Source organism: Rhinolophus sinicus, chromosome 18 (genome assembly GCF_057876585.1).
Source record: "Rhinolophus sinicus isolate RSI-liver-muscle chromosome 18, RSI-T2T, whole genome shotgun sequence".
Classification (NCBI taxonomy): Eukaryota; Metazoa; Chordata; class Mammalia; order Chiroptera; family Rhinolophidae; genus Rhinolophus; species Rhinolophus sinicus.
In genome coordinates, this window is record NC_142518.1 from 111901331 (window position 1) to 111924466 (window position 23136).

General features: G+C 39.1%; 1 protein-coding gene across 3 annotated transcripts in view; it reads left to right on the forward strand.

Annotated features, from left to right (window-relative positions):
• The window catches only part of BRCC3 (BRCA1/BRCA2-containing complex subunit 3), a 51478-nt gene extending 35062 nt beyond the window's left edge, over positions 1-16416 (forward strand). For all 3 annotated transcript variants that reach the window (XM_019716069.3, XM_019716070.3, XM_019716071.3), the window contains 4 exons: positions 9566-9697; positions 10250-10293; positions 13524-13693; positions 14790-16416. In XM_019716069.3, coding sequence (XP_019571628.1) covers positions 9566-9697; positions 10250-10293; positions 13524-13675 — 328 coding nt within the window. In that variant the 3' untranslated portion in view covers positions 13676-13693; positions 14790-16416. The remainder of the gene's footprint in view (positions 1-9565; positions 9698-10249; positions 10294-13523; positions 13694-14789) is intronic.
• Positions 16417-23136: the final 6720 nt, after the last annotated feature.

Consider the following 23136-nt stretch of genomic DNA (forward strand, 5'->3'; position numbering starts at 1 on the left):
TCCAATGACCAGCACTGTTGCAGTCTTTGCTTCTAAGGGTTTGACTACTTTAGATACCTCATATAAGTGGAATCACGCTGTATTTGTCTTTCTGTACCTGGCTTATTTCATTTAGCATAATGTCTTCCAGGTTTATCCATGTTTTCACAAATGGCAGATTTCCTTCTTTTTTAAGGCTGAATCATATTCCTTTGTATGTATATGCCATACTTTTATCCATTCATCTGTTAGTGGACACTTGGGTTGTTTCCAGGTCTCGTTTACTGTGAACAATGCTGCAATGAACATGAGAGTACAGTTATCTTTTTAAGATCCTGATTTCAATTATTTTGGATAAATACCCAGAAGTGGGATTTGTGGATCACAGGGTACTTCTATTTTTAATTTTTTGATAACCCTGCACTATTTTCCATACTGCTTTGCCATTTTACATTCCTACCAATAGTATACAGGCATATGCCTCCTTTATTGTGCTCCACTTCTGTTGTGATTCACAGATACTGCGATTTTTATAAATTGAAGGTGTGGCAGCCCTGCATTGAGCAAGTCTATTGGCAACATTTTATCAAAAACATTTACTTACTTCGTGTCTCTCTGTCACATTTTGGTAATTCTCACAATATTTCAAACTTTTTCATTATGGTGACCTTTTTTTTTTAAAATGGCTTTCATGGACAGTCAGTCCTATATATTCTTTTTTTAAAATTTTTTTAAATTAGTTCCAGGTGCACAAAACAATGTAATAGTTAGACATTTATCATTTATATCCCTCACACAGTGTCAACCCCCCTTCCCCCATCCACTACCCCTCTGACATCGCACACAGCCATTACATTTCCACTGTCTCTATTCCTAATGCTGTACTCCGCTTCTTGTAAATATATACATATACATATATATAAAATTATAGTTGGCATTCATTATTGTTCAGCTTCAGGTGTACAGTGCAGTGATCAGGCATCTACATCATCCCTGAGGTGGTCTCCCACATGGGGCACGTGTCCATCGGATACCCTACAGAATCTTTACATTATTGATTCATTACGGTGATCTTGATCAGTGACCTTTGATGTCACGATTGTAATTGTTTTGGGGCACCACAAAACACACCCATATAAGATGACAAACTTAATTGATAAATGTGTGTATTCTGCCTGCTGCACAGACTGGCTGTTCTGCTATCTCCTTGTCTCCGGGCTTCCCCATTCCCTGAGACACAACAATATTGAAATGAGGCCAATTCATGATCCTCCAATGGCCTCTGAGTGTTCAAATTAATATAAGACCTTCCAAGAACACTGGATGTCTTCCATTTGCTCTTTTCTATTTTTGTGTCTTTCAAGAAAGTGTTCAGTTTTTCTCATATAGATTTTGCACATTTCTTGTTTAGGTTTATTTCCATTTTATCTTTTTTCTTTTTGTAATCCCAAATCACTTTATTTTTAAAAACTCTAAAATGGAGAGAGAATAATGTGATTGGTCCTTTAACATCATATTCACAGTGAGAGGATTTTATAAGTTTGAATACAAAATATCTTGAAAGAAAGGAAAGTAAGCTCATTGCCAAATCCCTTATGTGACCCAGTACAGTACAGTGTTTGAATCAAGTGAATGTTTAGAGTAGCCATATATTTTATGACATGGTTTCTCTAAAGCCTATCTCATATACCTTTGAAGCAGTAAATCATAAATGAATGTCACAGAAAAGTAAACAAAGTAGCTTGTTAGAGCTAGCAGAATTCTCACCTTCCCCATCTTGAATGTCTGCAGCACGAGAAGGAATGAAGACAGTTTGAAGAACTTAAGGTCCCTTTGAGATTTCACATCTAGCAAGAAAGCACTTTGCTGATCATAAGCTTTCTTTCACAGGCACACCTCAGAGATACTGTGGGTCTGGTTCCAGACCACTGCAATAAAGTGAATATCACAATAAAGCAAGTCACGTGAATTTTTTGGTTTCACAGTGCATATAAAAGTTATGTTTCTACTATATGGTAGTCTATGAAGTGTGCAATAGCATTATCTCTAAAAAAAAATGTACATAACCTTGATTAAAAAATAATTTATTGCCAAAAAATGCTAACCATCTGAACCTTCAGCGAGTTGTAATCTTTTTGCTGGTGCAGGGGCTTGCCTTCAATTTATAAGAAATGCAGTGTCTGTGAAAGCGCAGTAAAGTGAAGTGCAATAAAACAAGGTCTGCCTGTATTGTTAGAAAGAAAACTCATGTACCTGACCTTATTTTTTCTTCTTTATAAAGAAGGGTAATAGGCTTGCTTTACTTCTCTGCAACTCTAAGGAATATTTTGTCACCAAAAATTAAGGAATGCTTTAACTGAATAGATTGGAAGGTATGGAGGAAGAAAAGTGAGTTAGAGCACTTATTCTCAAACGTGGCTGAACATAGGAATCGCCTGAGCAGTTTATAAAATATACTGAGCCAATCAGAAAAGGCTCCATACTATATGATTTTAACTATGTGATATGCCATAAAAGGGAAAACTCTTTTGACAGTAAAAAGAACAATGATTGCCAGGGGTAAGGGAGGAGGCAGGGATGAATAGGGAGCACAGAAGAGTATGATACCATAATGGTAGACAAATATCCTTATATACTTGTGGAAACCCATAGGCTGTACAACATCAGGAGTGACCCTAATGTCAAGTATGGACTCGGTGATGATGATGTATCAATGTTGGGTCATCAGTTGTAACAGATGTCCCACTCTGGTGGGGGTGCTGATAATGGGAGAGCCTGTGCCTGTGTGGAGCCAGGGGGATGTAGGAAATCTCTGTACCTTCTCTCAATTTCGCTGGGTACCTAAGACTGCTCAATGTTTTTTTTAAATACACACACACACTAAATTCCTGGGTCCCTCCCCCAGAGATTGTGACTTTTATAATAGGTAAAGAATGAGGCCTGGTGTCATGACTTCTCAAAGAAAGTAGAACTTAAATATTCTCCCCACAAAGAAAGAACTGGTAATTATATGATGGATGGAGATGTTAGCTAACACGGTGGTGGTAGTCATTTTGCAATATATAAGTGTATTGAACGTTAAACACCTTAAACTTACACAATGTTACATGTCAACTATATCACAATAAAGCTGGGAAAAAGCATATGGTAAAAGAAAAAAGGGAATTACACAATTCGTTGTAGCTGTTATAAGTGCTATCAGGTAGTTAGGGAACAGTCAGGGAAGTCTTTGTAGAAGAAAGCATTCTTAAGCTGGTTTCTGAGGGGTGAGTAAAAGTTAGCCAAGTAAAAATGGGGCGGGGGGACTCCAGGTAGAGGAAAGGCATGTCAGATGGCCTGAATGGGGTGGAGGTTGTGTTTCAACACAGGGGTTCTCAAACTTTGCTGCTCAGGCGATTCTTTTTTTGTGTGTGTGCATTTTGAATGGGTTTATGTTTTCCATTGTGACTCTTTTTGTTGTTTGTATATTTGAAGGCTGTTATTCCTGTATGTAAATTTTTACCTTCCTGAATTCATGCAGTTAATTTTACATTTGATCTTCTAGAGCTTTCCAGATAAATACCATGTCTCATCTGTAAATACAAAGTTGTACTTCTCCAATTCCTGTGCCTCTAATTTATTTATTATGTGTAGCTTTATTGCCTGATATTCCCTTTACAACATTTAAATGGTAGTGAAAATAGTAGGCATTCTTGCTTTGCTTCTGATCCTTGTGGAAATTCCTGTAGAGTTTTGCCTTTAAGTAACTTTGTATTCAGGACTAAGGAATACATATTTTCCATATTAAGAAAGTATCCACAAAATGCTATTTCTTATTTTGTTTTTAAATCAGGAATGAGTGTTGAATTTTGTTAAGTTTTTCAGTATCTCTGAAAGCAATTATGACTGACTTTCTTCTGATATATTAATGTGATGTGTTAATAGATTTCCTACTATTGAACCAAGCTTAACTTTTTGGAAAAATATCCTCCTAGGTTGTCTTAATGTGGTATTGGGCTATATTTGCTAATATTTTATTTAGTACTTTTGCATCTATAGTCATAATTTATAACTTTTTAGAATTTTTTTGGTACTGTTTTTATCAGATTTCAGTATACCCCTATGAAAGCAACAGGACCTTTTATTTGAGAGGTAGTTCTTTATATATTTCTTTATTTCTGCTATGGGGTTTTTGTAGTGTAGTTGTTGTCACTTCCCTGATGGTGTTAATTTTGGTAAACTGTATTTTCCAAAGAAGTTATATCCATTTTGTCTCATTTTCATATTTATTTGCGTAGAGAGCTATCTGCCAGATAGTCTTTTATGGTGTTTTAGCGCTTTTCTATTTCATTAGTTCTCTCCTCCTTGTCGTTTCATATTTTGCATATCTGTGCTTTTTTCCTCCCCCCCCCCATGATTATGTTAGCTAGTGGTATGTCTATTTTGTTAATTTCCCCCAATTATTTTTATTTATTAATTTGATTGTTTGTTCACTCCTGACCTCATTAATTTTTCTTTTGTTTCCTTATTTCTTTCGTTATTTCCTTATGTCTTATTTTGGTTATTTTGTTGTGCTTTATCTTAGCATTTGGAGTTTGGAATTTAATTAATATATTTTTAGTCTTTCATTTTTATTGATATGCACTTAAGGCTATGAATTTCTACTTATCTCTGCTTTAAATATATCCCATACATGCTGGGATAGTAGTAGTATTTTCATTCTCATTATGTTTTTTTAAGTCTTTTAGTTTTGGTTTTCATTTCATCCACCCATTGTGCTCCAGTCTTCCTTCCTCCCAATCTGGGATCTATGCCGTAGCTTTTCTAAAAATGGCCCTGCTCCCTAATGCCCTCAGGGGTAAAAGCCCAAAACCTGAAGCCTTTCATGGTTGGTTGTTTCTCCTGCTATGCCTTCTCAGTTGCGTACAGTAAATCCTTACTTAATGCCGTCAATGGGTTCTTGGAAACTGTAACTTTAAGTGAAGTGACATATAATGAAACCAATTTGACCATAAGCTAATTGATATCAACAAGTTCCTGGTCACAAAACTATCACCAAACTTCTAAATAAAGACCTGAGCATTCAGTTCCGTTCACTGCATTCTTGATCTTGTAATTTGCAACCACATGTCCTTATTCTGAAACTAGTTTATTTAAAGATACCTCATTTACTGTTCTGGGTATGTTATCACTGCACAATACTTATAAGCTTTATTATCATTGTCATCTTGCAACATACATATGCAATAGCTGATATTTTTACTGTGCTATTAATATTTTTAAATTGTAGTATGTTTTTTTTAAAAGACATGAAACACTTCTAACATTAAACATTGAAATAAATTTGAGCTTATATGTACATTTAAGAAAGATTGATAGAAACAAGTAAGATAATCTTCCAACCCACTTATTTCAGTTCAGGGTCGCAGATGGCCAGAGCCTCTCCTGGCAGCTCAAGGTGCAAGGTGAGGACCTTCCCTGGACAGGACGTCCTTCCATCATGGGGCACATCACACTCACACACACCCACTTACTCCCACTGGGACAATGTAGACGCGCCAATTCACCTCACATGCACATGTTTGGGATGTGGGAGGAAACCAGAGTACCCATAGAAAACCGTGCAGACATAGGGAGAATGTGCATATACATCATATACAAAAATTAACTCAAAATGGAATAAAAACCCAAATATAAGGACCTAAAACTATAAAACTCCTAGAAGAAAACGTGAAAGCTCACAAGATTGAATTTGGCATTGACTTCTTGGATAGGATACCAAAAGCACAGGCAACAAAAGCAAACATAGACAAATGAACTACATTAAACTTAAAAACACACACACACACACACACACACACAAAAAACACTTTTGTGCTTCAAAGGACACAATTGAGTGAAAAGGCCTCCTACAGAATGGGGGAAATTTTTGCAAATTATGTATCTTATGAGGGGTTGATAGTCAGAATATAGAGAATTCCTACAACTCAACAACAACAAAACAACTCAATTTAAAAGTGGGCAAAGGACTCAAGTGTACATTTCTTCAAAGAAGATAGACAAATGGTCAACACACATAAGAGAAGATGCTCAGTATCACTAATCATTAGAGAAATGCAAATCAAAACAATGAGCTACCTCACACTCATTAAGATGTCTATCCAAAACATGGAAAAGAACAAGTGTTTGGTGAGGATGTGAAAAAGTTGGAATCCTTGTGCCCTATTGGTGGGGATATGAAATGGTGCAGCATCTATGGAAAACAATATGGCAGTTCCTTAACACATTGCATACGGCGGGGTTTAAATCCCTCATGAAGATTCTCGTGATCCGTATGCAACATGTTAAAAAAAATTAAAGCTAAAATTATGGTATGATTCAGCAACCCCCGCTGGGTATATATCCAACAGAATTGAAAGCAGGATCTGAAAGATATTTGCACGCCTATTATAGCATTATTCACAATAATGCTATTTTGAAGGGCATTTTTAAAAAAACACTTCCATTTATAAATATTCACTGTTAGAATATAAAAACAGAACTGATTTTTTTGTGTTAATCTTGTATTCTGCGACTTTGCTAAACTCATACAGATAGATAATAGTGTTGTGTGCAAATAGAAACAACAAAACATATACAAGATTTGTATGCTGAATACTCACAATGAATCCTAGAGAATGTTTCACATGCATTCAAGAAGAAGAATGTAAATTTTACTGTTGTTGGGTGAACTATTCTGTATATATCTGTTGGGTCCAATTAATCTATAGTGTTGTTCAGGTCCTCTTATTTCCTTATTCTGCCTGATTGTTCAATCAGTTATTGAAAGAGGGATATTGACATCACCTACTATTGTTGTGTTGCTGTCAATCTATCTCTTCAACTCTTGTCTGTTTACTTCATATATTTGGGAGCTCTGATGTGGTATGTAAATATTTATAATTATTTAACCTCTTGGTTAAGTGACCCTTTCATCCTTATATAATGTCCTGCTTTGTCCTTGTAACAGTTTTTGACTTATAGTCTATTTTGTCTGCTGTAGGTATAGCCCTGCTCTCTTTCAGTTACTATTTGCACAGAATATCTTTTTCCATATTTTCGCTTTCAGCCTAAGTGTGACCTTACATCTGAAGTGAGTTTTTTGTAGATAACATTTAATTGGGTCCTGTTATTAAAATCCATTTCAGCTGATGTACGTCTTGTCTTTAATTGATATTTTTTTGTTTTACCTGTTTTCTTGTTGATATGGTCAGTGTAATGCTCTTTGGTGACCTTCTACATCATAACTGGTAGCAGGATTATCAGCTCACATTAATCCAATTAGGAATTGAGATGATTCAAAGTTGGGCCTCCAGTCCCTGTAAGGGCTGGTCTAATTTTACTCCTAGTATATATACTGTTGACGTCCCAACCCAAAGCCTGGAAACATTTTACTAGGGCCTCTCCCTGCCTTGATAGGCCCTGAATCCTAATTTTGTCGCCCAAAACACATAAGCCCTTTTGGAAATTCTCTTCAGCTTCCCAGCCAATAAGCTTCCTCCTCTGGAATCAGCAGATGCCTTTCCAGGAAGACTGTCTTTGAATGTCAGGCTCATCTCTCTGAAGTTTCCTCCTCTTCCGGACCTTGACCCCACAATTTCTGCTTCGGTAACTATCTAGTAATTTCCAACAGCTGCCATTTTATTTGGCCCAGCTATTCTAGTTGCTCTCAACGGGATGATTGGTCTTAACCATCTAGTTCATTAGCAGAGGCAGAATCCCTGCTAAGCTTTGGATCTCTACCTACCTAGGTTGGGATTGTAGTTTTGAGTAAACTCACAGAACCTGTAGCTATTCCCACTAAGAATTTATGAAGATGTGTGCCCAGTCTCAGTGGACCACTGGAACCATTTGTGCTCATGGTCCTCACAAACTCAGTGGGAAACCCTGGTAAGCAGACTAATAGCAGCAGCATATTGACTTCTTCAGGTTTTCTGGAAAAGTCAGTAATAACAGTCACTGTGTATGACTTCAGAGGACCTTCTGCAAACCACAAGCAGCTACTATGTACTCTTACATGACTTTCTCCCTGACAACTTGGATATTGGGAAGGGAGAGGTGCTTGTTATCCTTCATCATTTGTGTTCTGTCGACGCACACATTGTGGTATGGGGCCCAGAAACATTCTGCTGGGTAGGAAAGAGAGAGGGGAGCTAGATCTTATGCTGCTATATCCCTGTGTGCTAATGTGGTCTCACAAGGCCAGGGGCCCTCAGCCTGGTTGTTCCACTGAACCTTCTGGTAGGCGGAGTTCAGCTGTATTTGGGGTGAGAAGTAGGTTGGCTTTGGTAGCAAGCATATCTGTTTCTGCCACACTAGCATGGAAATGCAAGTATTTGTGAATTTCTTACCTATTTCCCCCCAGGAGAGTGAATAGGAAGTGAGGGCCATTGGCGAACACTGAGTTAGAACAAGCGAACATTTAGAGGAGTAATCTCATCTACATAATGAGTCTAATGGAGTCATTGAAGAGTCTGCCAGTCCTCTTCTCCAGGCTTTGTGATCAATGTGTTCAACCTCACTGGCAACTTCCTGACTGAAAATAGTGTTAAATAGTGATTACCCTTCTCTGGAGAGCAAGCATAAGAGCCTTGGGCTCTGAAGGCTTTTGTTAAGTTTACAGAATTGGCCTCAGATTTTCTATGATGCTAGAAAATACTGACCCTGCAAATGTGCTTTTAATTTTCTCCTCTGGTGAACTCAGTTTGAACTCTATCCACTTTGAAGTTGAGATACTAAATGAATTACAGGAATGTTTAACCTTTGAAGCATGCCATAGCCCCAAATTTCTATTAAAACTGTAGAGAATTTCTCATTATGACAACTCAGCATTAAAAACTGAGCCACTTCTTGGTATATATTCAAAGGCAATGAAATCTGGAGCTCAGAATGATATCTGCACTCCCATGTTCATTGCAGCATTATTCACAATAGCTAAGATACTAAAACAACCTACATGTCTGTCAGTGGACAAGTGGATAAATAAAATGTGGTGTGTGTATATGTGTGTGTATATAGACATACCATTTGCAACATTATGGATGAACCTGGAGAACATTATGCTAAGTGAAATAAGCCAGGTACAGAAAGATAAATATTGCATGTCTCACTTATATGTGGAATCTAAACTAGTCAAATTCATAGAAGCAGAGAGTAGAATGGTGGTTGCCAGAGGCGGGGTGATGGAGGAGAAAATGAGGAAGTGTTAGCCAAAGGGTACAGTTTCAGGATGAATGAGTTCTGGAAATCTAATGTTCAACATGGCAGCTACAGTTAACAATATTGTATTATAGACTTGGAATTTGCTAAGAAAGTAAATCTTAAGTGTTCTCACCACAAAAAGAGGTAATTGTGTGAGGTGATGGATATTTTAATTAGCTTGAATGCAGTGATCATTTCACAAGACATACGTATCAAAATATCAATTTGTAAACCATATGTATGTATATATGTATACACACACATATATGTACATATATGTGTGTGTGTGTAAAATTCCTCCTTGTCAGTTATACCTGAATAAAGCTGGAAACAAACAAAAAAGTGACCTGAATTGGTTGTCTTGCAGGTACGAGAGAATTGAAATCCCAATCCACATCGTACCTCATGTAACCATTGGAAAAGTGTGCCTTGAATCAGCAGTCGAGCTGCCCAAGATCCTGTGCCAAGAGGAGCAGGATGCGTATCGGAGGATCCACAGGTAGAGACCTTCCGCGCTCCTGGGCTCCACTTCTCAGGCCCGGGCCCTGTTCTCCTCTTCTGTCCTTTCATCTTCAGCAGGTCAACTCTGGAGCCCCTTCCCTGTCACTTGTCTGTGACAATGCTTTACAGAGGTTTCCAACCATAGTGTTCCTCACACTGCATGATAACAATCTCTTAACATGTGTTTATCACATTGGAACCTTCAAGGGCAAAGACACTTTTTTGGTTGTAAAAAAAAAATCAGCTACAGTATCTTAGTAGCCCTGTGGCCATGCACTGGGTCTTGCCCAATAAATGTATACTGTGTGAAGGCTTCAATGAGAGACAGTAACTTCAAAATTATCTCTGAGTTATCTCGAAGTTCTGCATAAAATCACATCTTAAAAATCATGAAAATTGTAACAATAATGGGAATTTAAATTATGCATATTCATCTAATGCAGATGGCAGAGGTCTGGTGCAGTTGATCGTTTTGTTATGTAGTCTGTGACCATTTTGTTTTCACTTCACTGCTGCTTTGTTACTCACCTAAACTATTTTATCCCTTTAGCCTTACACATCTGGACTCAGTAACCAAGATCCATAATGGCTCAGGTAAGATTATTTTTCTTGAGTATAGGCGGTGATCTCTGAAATACTTAGCTGACAGAAGCTAATTTTGTTTAAGTGATTGAAGTGATGGGTACAAGTTATGCTTAAGTTTCCTTTCCCAAGAGCTTTGCCATTCATTCATCTTGCTACCAACTTTTCTGTTCAGAGCCGTGGACCCTTGAATAATCTAAATGCTACCTAGAATAAGACTGGAGGAAGGACAGGAACAAGCTTTATGATAGGCCTCGTCAGTGGTGTGCTGGGACATGTTTAACAACCAGTTCTCGGAGGGGGGAGGGCCCTGACTTGGTGTGTTTGCCAGTTGCCATGGTATAATGCCCCTATCATGGCAGGTTTTAAACAAGTAATATGGCTTCAGTCAGATCACATGCTTCCTGAAATTCAACAGTTGGCTCTTATGAGCTGGTCTAAGCTGGTTCTAGCATACCACTAGCAGCCTATTGTGGTGTGAGTTGAAAGAGATAGACAGACAAAAGGATCAAAGGAGGGCATAATGGAAGAAATCGTTTTGTGTCAATAGATACAGAAGGAATTCCTATACAAGGCCAAAGGACAGCAAGCTCAATACGACTTACAAAATTACTTTTCCCCAACATATACACCTACCCACCCACATTTCTGGTGTAACCTTGACTCTCAGGCCATTCTGTGCAATCTTCCCTAGTGGCTGGCAAAGTCACCAATGAAGAAAAAGGGGAAGGCCTTCAAGTGTTACAAGCAAATACTCTGAGAGAAAAAGGAGAGCGAGATGGCTTAGTGTATCTGTCTCATCGTTTCTATCTGAAAGTAAAACATGACAAAGAGTTAAAAGTTGGTCATATATAAAATGTAGCGAGACTCTAAAGGCAAAGAAATTTAAGTCAGAAGTGGACAAATAAATCAGCAGAACTGAACAGAGCCCCCAAAATTGGCCCATATATATAGAAGAATTTATATTTAAGGAAGATGTTGCTTCAAATCAGTAAAAAAGGGTGAATTATTCACTAAACAGTATTGGGACAGTTCATTTGTTAAGTTTATTCATTCAAGAAACGTTTGAGTGCCTACTCTCAGGCACTAGTCTAGGCACTGGGGTACAGTGCTGAACAAGAGAGACAGTTTTCACCTTCCTGGACTTATATTCGTTTATTTCCATTTGGAGGAAAATTCGATTCCTACCTAGCATCCTACACAAAAACAAATTTCAGATAGAATTAAACATTTAGATTCAATATGGTGTATCACTTTGGGAAAGAGGTCAGTAATTATAGTGACCAAATGGCCCAGCATCAGTTCCTCTCCTAGGCATATACCCCAAAGAGTTGAAAACAAGTGTTCAAACAAAACTGTGCACGGGAATGTTCCTAGCAGCATGATTCATAGTAGCCAAAGAGTGGAAACACCCAAGTGTCTGTCTGTGGATGAGTGGACAAAGCGTGAGCCATCCACACAACGGACCTCGGTTCAACAACAAAAAGAACAGCTACTGATACGTGAACAAACCTGGACGAATCTCCAGAGCAGTGTGACAAGTGGAAGAAGCATCACACAAAATGCTGCATACTCTACCATTCCACTTACATGAAATTCAAGACTAGGCAAAACTAACCTTTGGTGACAGCAAGCTCATTAGTAGCTGCTGGGGCCAGAGGTGAAGGGGCGTTGACTGTGAAAGGAGCTACAGAGGAGCCTCGGGGCTGATGGAAATGATCCATACCCTGACCAGGAGTGGTTACCAACGGTACGCATTTGTCAAAACTCATTGAACTGAACACTTAAAATGAGGTCATATTATTCTCTGTAAATTATACCCCTGTGAAGCTCATTTTTAAAAGGAAAAAAAATACAGGAGTCAAATATAAGAGGATAGTTCTCAAAGTCTGGGGAGGTAATGGCTTAAGTATAATCTGAAACCCTGAACTCGCAAAAGAAAAGACTAAATAAGAATTAAAGACTTTCACAGACTCCTACCAGAAAACCAAATTATTCACAGTAATCTTTAAAAGAAGTGTGGATTAAGAGAAAATAATCAATTTTTCACATTTTCTTTTGACAAAGATTAAATTGAAAGAGAAACACGTGAGGATGTGGGAAAAATGAACACTCCCATGTTCGGTTCCTGGAGGTACCATTCGGCACAATCTGGAAACTACTGGATAATCAGTTTTAAAATACACATGGACTTGAATATAGCAGTTCCATTTCTATGAATGTATCCATGAAAAGCTTGTAGGACAAGTGTGCAAAAATAAATTTAAAGGGGTATTAATTGCAGTCTTTGAAATAGCAAAAAATTGGATGCTGCCGAAAGGTGCATCAATAGAGGACTTATTAAATTGCACATCCATTCTTTTGAATATTGTGTAGCCCTTCAGAAGGAAAACTAGATTTTTACTGACACAGAAAGATGACCATGGAATATCATTTGGAGAAAAAGTAACATCCACAACCATACAGTTTTTATTCAAAAGTATACACACACACGTATATACACACATATATATATATATATATATATATATATATATATATATATATATATATATATATATATATATATATATATATATATATATATGTATGTATACCTATATTTTGGAAGGTATACCCCGCAGTATTACAGTGGTCATTTTCAGTAAGTCAAGTAATATGAGAGAGAAAAAGATATTTCCATTAGGTTGAATTTGTTTTAAAAAGAGTGCCATCGAATCCTGGTCTCACCGTGAGTGGAACATTCACAGTAAAAGACATGAAAGATGATAAGTCCCTTACGCTTCATCTCGCTGGTGTTTCCTCATTTTAAAAGGGAGGATTGAATCAGTATACTGATTTTTTCAATGTACATAGCATTTCTTAGGCAGTTTTCCTACTGGACTTGTGGGAAACTAAGTTGCAGAAGGCAGAGTTCTACCTCTCTAGCAAGTTATGGTCATTTACACTGGGCTGGGGAAAGAAACCTTCTGTAGCTCTTAGCGCTTTTGCCTAAGGGAGTAAAGAGCTGGTCTTCTTCTGCTTTCTGCTTAGCCAGGCTCTCCTCTGGCTTATGGATCCAGGGATGCTCACGATGGCCTCAGAATAGGTATCTTTGCTTGGCTGTTCTGTCTTTCCACTGGCTGGCCTGTCCTACTTACCGCACTTTTTCTACTTCGGCTTCCAACCCCTTCTTTCTGTGCTCACAGCTGGGGGGCTTTTGGTGGTGGAGTGTTGTCTCATCTGTGTTTTTCCTATTGAAGTGTTTACCAAGAATCTGTGCAGTCAGATGTCAGCAGTCAGCGGGCCTCTCCTACAGTGGTTGGAGGACAGACTGGAGCAAAACCAGCAGCATTTGCAGGAGTTGCAACAAGAAAAGGAAGAGCTTATGCAAGAACTTTCTTCTCTAGAATAAAGTGGGAGACAAAATGGGGTAAAAAACCTTTTTTTTCAATGGTCTGGAAATTCACACACCTCGTGTGTAGGCAGACAATGGAATAGCTCTTTTTATATCCCAAGGGAGGAGTTTTATGCATGGACTAAACACAAGATGTCTTCCTAAAAGCTTCATTGGGGTTTAATGAACCTTCCTACGTACCTGTAACCAGCCCACAAAGGGCATATGCAAGATGATTTAAGTAGAATATGAAAGTTTTTTTTTTCTAAAGTCGATGGAAGATACACTGGCAAGGACAACCTGTAACAAGATGTCTGGGGAGTTTATTTATTTTAAATGTTTATTTTCTCCTTGTTTAACTTGGAAATCTTTATTTCCATTTTCAGATACACTCCCTAGAATAAGCTAAAAGAAGGAGAGTAATGTTTCAGTTTGGTAGCTACAATGTTTATGATGGACAAGTAAATAAGTACACAAGGGTTAGTTATGTCTTCCTTCTTGATCTCTGAACTATGGATTCTGAGATACCTATCAAAGTTGAATCTACGTGGGTGCCTTTCTAACCAAATAGATGAGTTCTATCATGTTTGACTGTCAAGCAAATTTGTATCAAGCAGATCCTATTTACCTAGGAACTTCCTGTAACATAAATGTGTTTTTTCCAGAAATATGTAGGATTTAGGATGTAACAAAAATCATACTTCAGAAAGTTCTGTTGCATTATTCTTACTATGTGTAACCACAAACGGTGAGTATGTCTTCAGAAAAGAGTCAAGCCTGTTTCATACTAGAAATTAAAGTGGGAATTGGAGGAGGTGGAAAGAAAGAAAACAAAGGGAACCTCAATCTCAACAACAGTGACAAAGGGTTGTGTTTTTTTTTCCTTATTCCTCCTTAGATTATTGTTTTTCATATTTCATAGTGTGGTCCAGAACCACCTGCACCAGAATCACTTGGAAGTCAAAATTCATCTCTGGGGGTGGAACCCAGGTATTTTCATGAACTCCCCAGATGATCCTAAGGCATACTAAAGTCTGAAAACTGCTACCATAGGGCATATGCAGTGAAATGCAATTATTTTCCCTAATTTTCCATAGCCACAGCTCTTCTCTGTTCTTTTCTTTCCCTATAGGAAGGATGAAAAAATCCAGGTGTAAAATTAATTAAGCTAAATCAATTTTGAAGAAAAAGTTGGAGGATTCACATTACCTGACTTCAAGACTTACTAGAAAGCTAGAGTAATCAAGATGGTATGGTATATACCCAACTGATTTTGATGAAGGTACAGAAGCAGCTCAATGGAGGAAGGATAGTGTTTTCAACACATGATGCTGGAGTAATTGGACACCCGTAGGCAAAAAAGAAAGAAAGAAAGAGAGAGAGAGAGAGAGAGAGAGAGAGAGAGAACATTGACCGAAACTGCATACCTTATACAAAAATTAACTCAAAATGTATCATGGACTTAGATGTAAGATATAAAACTATAATGTTTTTAAAGTAAAATCATGGAAAAATCTTCAGGACCTTGGGCTAGGCAACAAGTTTTTGGCCTTCACCCCAAAAGCACAATCCTAAAAGGAAAAAGTTAATATATTGAACTTCATCAAAATGAAAACTTTTGCTCTACAAAAAAATTAACAGGAGGAAGAGAATTAATTTTCAAACCATATATATGATCAATTTAGAATATATAACAGTAAAAAACAAGCAATCAGAAAATCAGCAAAAGACATAAGGACATTTCACTAAAGGATATATGGATGACAAATAAGCACATGAAAAGATGTTGAACTTCATTAGTCATCAGGGAATGGAAATTAAAACCACAATGATTTATGTCTACTTATCAGAATGGCTAAAACAAAAATATTGAAAATACTAGATGCTGGTGAGCATACAAACTGGATCTTTCATGCATGGCTGATAAGAATGTAAAATGATACAGCCACTCAGGAAAAGAGTTCGGAAATGTTAACAAACTTAAACATACACATACCACACGACTCAGTAGTTGAACTCCTGGACATTTATCACAGAGAAATGAAAACCTGTGTGGTATGAAAACTTATACACAGATGTCCTTAGCAGTTTTATTTGTAATAGCCCTAAGCTGGAAGCAACCCAGATATCCTGTAATTGAGTGAGTAACTTCCTGTAATTGCAACTTCCTGTAAGATGGGCTAAACCACCCATCCATACCATGGAATACTACTCTTTAATGAAAAGGAACAGACTATCGATACAACTTGGATGGGCCTCAAGGATAATATGATGAATGAAAAAAGCCAGTCTCAAAAGGTCACATTCTATATGATTGGATTTATATAACATTCTTGAAATGACAACATTATTGAAATGAAGAAAAGATTAATGGTTGCCAGGGATAGGTACTGGAGGGGTATGGGATATGTGTGACTATCAATGGATAACACAAGGAATTCCTTTGTGCTGACGGAACAGTTCTGTATCTTGATTATGGTATTGATTAAATGAGTTTATATCTGCTAAAGTGACAGACTTACACACACCCACAAATGAAGGCATGTAAGATTGGGTGAATCTGAATAGGTCTGTAGTCTAGTAAGGAGTATTATACCATTTTCAATATGTTGGTTTTGAAGTTGTACTATACTTATGTAACCTCTCATTACTGGGGGAAACTGGGCGAAGGGTACATGGGACCCACTGTACTATTTTTGCAACTTCCTGTAAGTCTATAATTATTGCAAAATAAAAAATTGTAAGCACTAAATAAGGTACTAGGAGTTATGGTACTTATTTTATGAAATAAGAAAAGAGTGATAAAAAAATCTGTGGGGAGTAAAATGATTTGAATATTTTTACAGGCCAACCTTGAGCACACACCCCTTTCCCTTTCTGGGCCCATTTTCTTGGTTTATAAGGTTAGAGTAGATGACCACCAAGGTTCCTTTTAGCTCAGTGTTCAGTCTTTAAAAGTGTTAAGCATCACAAGGAATGGTGATGTCAACAAGATGTGTCATTACTTTCCCACCTGCACCTATCTGGCTTACGTTTACACAATCTACTGCATCTGCACACAACCCTGTATCCCCTTCTGGTCAGCAGAGTCTCTGTTTTCAATCACAACCCACAGATTCTCTGATGGTAACAATTTACACTTGCTTTCTGTTTTCTCATCTCCTATTCGATCAACTTATTGCATTCTGACCTCCGCCCACATCACTCCATTCAAACCACTCCTGCCAAAGTCATCAATGACCTCCACATAGCAAAAGTCAATAGATGCTTTTCCTGTCCTTAATGAATCTCTCAGTATTGACACAATTGGCCAGTGTTATTTGAAACCTATCTCTTTTGCTTATGCAATTCTACTCTTTCTGATTTTCCTCTTTGGCTGTTTCTTCTCAAATTCATTCATAGGCTTCTCTATCTTTGCTTGCCTATAAACAGCTCACAGATAAATCTGTGTCTCCATCCAGACCTGGATCTGAACTCCAGACCTACATTTCTACCTGTCAACTATATATTTCCACTTGGCTGTCTTAATGGCACATCAGCCAGCATTCGGTTACATTAAACACATAAGTAAATTGAGCAAATAAGTAAATATATTGAGGAAAGGGGGAGCTAGGTTTCTCAGTGTCAGAGAAATGATTTAAAACATGAAAGGGGGGAAGGGTACAATAAACCTCATAGTGTTGACGGAAGTATTAATACGAACTTTTTCAAAGGAAACAAAATTATATATATGCACAGATAGAGATATGTACCTACATACATACCTTTTCTTGCTCTGTCCACTAAAAGAGACTAGAAGTGATACCTTGGTAGCCATGAGCACATGCAACACCCAAATATTGGTTCTCAAATACTGTCCTTCAATAAAGGTAACCAGCAGCACCTCTCCCCCCCACACACACCACCACCACGTGAGAAATGTCTGGTTCCAAGACTGGGACAGAAAGTATGAGATAAGCTGAGCCCATTTTTTTTGAGACATAATGTAAGGAAATGGGTCCAACCCGAAAAGGGTCCCCATTGGCCAAATCTGGGACAATTTGTGTTTCAGAATAATGACAGTAAAGGATTATAACCCTTTGAATAACGTAAGAATCTGAATCCGCACTGATAAAAAGAAATGTGTGGATCAGGAGGAAAGAAAGTTCTTTAAGTACAAACCAAGTAGTAAATGTAGAAGGAATGATGAAATTAGGAATCTGCCTTTGGGTAATCATAATAGTGGCTGATTCAGGTGGGAGTTACCAGTGGATGCTAAGGCAGATTGATGGGTGTGTGGCCATGCTGAAGGTTGCTGGGAAGAAAAGCAGGCTTGAATAATAATGATAATAATAATAACAACAGAAAAGCAGGTTTATTCAGAATCCCAGCATTCTGAGAGGAATTCTGGGAGGCCCCTGTCCAAAGACCACCCCCATACCCCCACGCCCTCACCTCCCACCCAGGAAGGACAAAAGGTTTTCTAAGCAGGTAAGGAGAGACAGAAGGAGAGGGGAAGTTAGGAAATTCCTGGAAAAAGGTGCTTCCTAGAGACTGGTGTGTTTCAGGGATAGGAGTGGATCTTATGCAGATGCAAAAACACCTTTCAAGTCTTGGAGGTTTCGTTGAGGAACCGGGGCCATTGAGCCTGGTATGCATAGGGTCTGGAGTAAACAGAACCATTGACACTGGTATGCATAGTAATGTATGGTAAACAGAGTCATTTAGGTTTGGGGGAGGGAAGGGAGGCAAAGAAAAACTTGCACAAAGTCCCAAGCTAAACTACACTGTAAAATCGAATTGCACTAGAAGTTTAAATCTCAAAATAGAAGACACAGTGTCACCCTTACAGTTGGAGGTTTAACTATCAAGGACATGAAAAATAGGAAAAGGCCAAGGAGTTTCCCCAGACTGAGAGATTTAAGACATAAAAACTAAGTGTACATTTGTGTTCCTGTATTGGATTTTGGACCAGAAAGGAAAAAGAAATTGTTAGAACAGTGCAATATTTCTTTGTTTGTTTTAATTTTATTGGGGAATATTGGGGAACAGTGTGTTTCTCCAGGGCCCATCAGCTCCAAGTGAAGTCGTCCTTCAATCTACTTGTGGAGGGCGCAGCTCAGCTCCAAGTCCAGTCACCACTTTCAATCTTTAGTTGTAGGGGACACAGCCCACCATCCCATACGGGAATTGAACCAGCAACCTTGTTGAGAGCCCCCACTCTAACCAACTGAGCCATCCGGCTGCCCCTCCAGAGGCTCAGTGGCAGCTTGTTGTCTTCAATCCAGTTGTGGAGGGCGCAGCTCACTGGCCCATGTGGGAATTGAACGGGCAACCCTGTTGTTCAGAGCTCATACTCTAACCAACTGAGCCGTCCGGCCACCCCCAGGACAGTGCAATATTTGAATGGGGCCTTTGGATTGGATTGTAGTGTTGCATACCCTAATTTGGAGGGATATGTGTATAGGACAACAGCTCTGCCATGGTGTCCTGGTGCCCATATGGTATCCACATATGCCACACAGGCAAGGCTTGAACTGCAACTGATCTGAGTGTTGGCAGAACAGCCCGAGGTCCTCCTGTTACATGACAGGATGGAGACCTAGAAAGAACTTCTCAGAGGCCGTCTGCCACCCACCTCCCTACCTCCTGTCATGAGCCAGTTCCTCATTGCCTTCTGGGCTCTAATGAGGTAAAAGGGTCACTCACTGCCTCACCCCTTTCAGGGCAAAATGTAGATGATAAAACTGCTAGCGGGGGGCTCCTCAACAATGGGGTGTCTCACGATTCACAATGCAGTCATCCAGCCCCTTTCATTTAATTTTTGTCCATTTTGGTGTGTGGGACAAAGACCACAGGAAGCTGGTACCTTTGATTTCTCTTTCGTTTGCTGACTATGTAAGTAATAAACTGAATCTTAAAAAGGCTTCTGTGACTTAACCAGCCAAATCTGTCAGTCTTGTGCTTGTGCTTGACAAATCTGCTGGAGTTCAGATGCCCTTTTAAAAGATAAACAGGGCCAAGTTAGGAGATAAGATAGACCCCCCCGGGATCTGGTAGCACCTAAGTGTTGAGTGAAAGCAGGGCGAGTTAGGGTTCCCCCCCAAGTGCTCAGAGGCTACATGATCTGGGTTAGAGGATATAAAAGGACTGCCCGGGATCCAATAGCATATGCTACCTGTTGATATATATTTTATAGTTAAGCAGCAGGAAGTAGGACTGAAACAAGCCACCTAATTGGTGCCTTAGCTGCCATTCAAAGTTCATTTGTTATAGCTGACAAAAGGCCACTTAAAATCAAGAGTCAAGTCAAAGCAGTGCTTGCTGGTTTGAGCAGCTTTGCAACCACCCCTAAATTGCTCCCTCCTTTACCTTAACTTCAGCAACTTTAAGAGAAGAAACTTCAGTCCACTTCCAGTATGACAGTATGAGGAGATCTGCAGACCCACTCCCCAGTGAAACTGGTGAAAATCATTTTTTAAGAAGAAATTAAAGTTTCTGGAAGTATTCCTAAGGGCAAACAGCAAGTCAAAAATATTCAAGAAAATCTGAAAAATTGGTAAACATTTCCAGTATTTGAACTGAGAACAGCTCCCTTCTTCCCTTCACCCAGCTTAGAGAGGCGACTCCACTGCAGAATGGTGTAGCCAAGAACACAGGGTTCTCTCCCCGCAGCTCCCAGTTGCAAGGCTTTCTTCCCAGAAGGAGCAGGACTTCAGCATTTCTCATCCTGCCCCTTGCTACCTGTTGCTGAGGTTAAGTCCCAGGCAAAAGCAGTTGAAAGGTGGGGGCTCTCTTCTCTCATCCAGCTTTCACTCACAGGATGGAGACTCTAAATTGGGTCCCAGATAACCCTTGCCCCAGCTTATGAGGTGGTGGTTCCATACCAGGAGAGGCAAGCTGTAAGGACCTTAGGCTACTGCCCCCTCATCCACTGACTGCTTACCTCCTTTGGGGGAGGGTAGGGGTGTCACTCAGAGAGAAGCTTGCCATTGTCCCTATCCTCTGGTCCAAAGGCCTGGCTCAGAGATTTTGCCTAGGAGGAGAAATAGACTATAAAACAGTTAGCTCCTAATCACTCCCCAGAAGAACTGACTTCATTTGCAACAGAATGTGAAGTTCAAGCCTAAAGGCACTTGTAAAAATGATAGAGATTGTGGTGAAAGCCAATTTGTTGACTGAGTGAATAGCCAGAACAATCTTGAAAAAGAAGAACAAAGTAGGAGGAACACAATTCCAGATTTCAAAACTTATACAAAACAATGGTAGTGAAGACAATTTGCTACTGTCACACAGACAGACATATAGATCATTGCAAGAAATTGGGAGTCCAGAAATAAGCACACATCTGGGATCAACTTATTATCAACAAAGATGCCAGGACTATTGCATGGGGAAAGAATAGTGTTTTCAACACCTGGTGATTGCACAATTGGATACCCACATGTAATGGAATAAAGTTGGACCTCTACGCTGCACCATATTCAAATATGAACTCAAAATGTTTCAAAGACCTAAATGTAAGAACTAAAACGATAAAACATTAGAAGAAAACATAGCAGTAAATCTTCATGACTTTGGTTTTGGCAATATTTTTTTTCGCTATGACACCAAAAGCACAAGCAACAAAACAAAAAGTACATAAATTGGACTTCATGAAAATTTAAACTTTTTTGTACATCAAAGGACATTATCAAAAAGTGAAAAGACAACCCAGTGAATGAGAAAACTATTTGTAAGTCATATAAATAAGAATAGTATCCAAAATAAAGAACTTTGATCTCTCTTTCTCTCTCTCTCTTTCTCTCTCTCTCTCACACACGCACACACCAATTAAAAATGGGCAAAGGATCTGACTATACTTTTCTCCATTGAAGTTATACAACTTGTCAATAAGCACATGAAAAGATCATCAGGGAAATGCAAATCCAAACCATGAGTTACCACTTCAAACACACTAGAATGAAAAACGGATGATAATTACAAGTGTTGGCAAGGATGTGTAGAAACTGTAACCCTCATACACTGCTAGTAGGAATATAAAATGGTGCAGCCAATTTAGGCATTAGTCTGGTGGTTCCTCCAAAAGTTAAGCATAGTATGTTACCATAAGAACCAGCAACTCTACTCCTAGGTCTGTATCCCACAGAATTAAAAACAGGTATTCAAACAAAAAGTTATACATGAATGCTCATAAAGGAACTAGTCAAAATAGCCAAAAGGTGAAAACCACCCAAATATCCATTAAATGTAATGGATAAACAAAAGTGGTCTATCCATACAATGGAATATTATTCAGTCGTAAAAAGGAGTGAATTACAGATACTACAACACGGATGAACCTTGAAAACATTATGCAAATTGAAAGTACACACAAAACGACACCTATTGTATAATTCCATTTATATGAAATGTCCACAACAGGGAAATCCATAGAGTCAGAAAGCAGATTAGTGGCTGCCAGGGGCTGAAGGGAGGGGGCGGGGATACAGGGATAAAAGCAAAAAGGTACTGTGTTGCTTTTACAGGTGATGAAAATATTCTAAAGTTTACTGTAGTTGCACAACTCTATGACTAGTACTAAAAAGCATTGAATTGTCCACTTTAAGGGGGTGAATTGTATGTAAATTATGTCTCAATAAAGTTGTTTATAGAAATTTTAAAAAAAGAAAAAAATATTCTCTGAAGCTGCAGGCTGGCCTCTTCCTCTCTGTTCTGCACTCCCTAAGTTCCTAGCTGAGGGGATAAGATGTAGTATCTCTTTTTGTTAAAACAAAACAGGTTAGAAGCATGGTGGCATGAAAGATCCCCTGGATCTTTCTCCTTGAAGTTCCAAGTTGAACAGCTATAATTCAACAAAGGATTCCCTGTGCAACACACAAACACGTCTGAGAGATCTGCACATCAAAACATCTGAAGGTGGGCTAATTGGGGCAAACGGGAGGAGGGAAGGGAGAAGTGCAGAGACGGGGTCCATGGGATGCAGCCTGGAGCTCACTAAAGTCCTGGGAGAGGGGAGGATACAGACTGCAGGGGCACTGTCTATGGCCCTGAGCGTTCCTGCCTGAGTGACCAGCATATAATACACCTGAACTCAGCAACCAGGGCAGAGACGGAATACAGATGTGCGATAGCTGTGGTCTAGCAGTTGCCACTGTCAGACAGAAAACAAAGACATGGAGCCCGGCTACCTTCCCCCACCCTCCCAGAGCTTGCCTCCCCGCACCCTCCCAGAACTAGCAGCAGATACCAGAATAAACTAGCAGTGAGTACTGGGTTACAAAGAAGAATGTCTACAGAAAACTGGAGAGACAGTTCCTGAGCAGCTGTCCCACAGAGTGGTTAATCCCAGTGACAAAGGTGGACACACCGAGGTGAGGCAGCTGAGGTCTGGCAGTCACCATTAGTGGGAAGAAAACAAAGCCACAAACACACCAGCAGCCTCTCCCAGCCCAGCCCACCCCCACCTTTCACTGCTGATCTCATTTGGGGAACCTGGG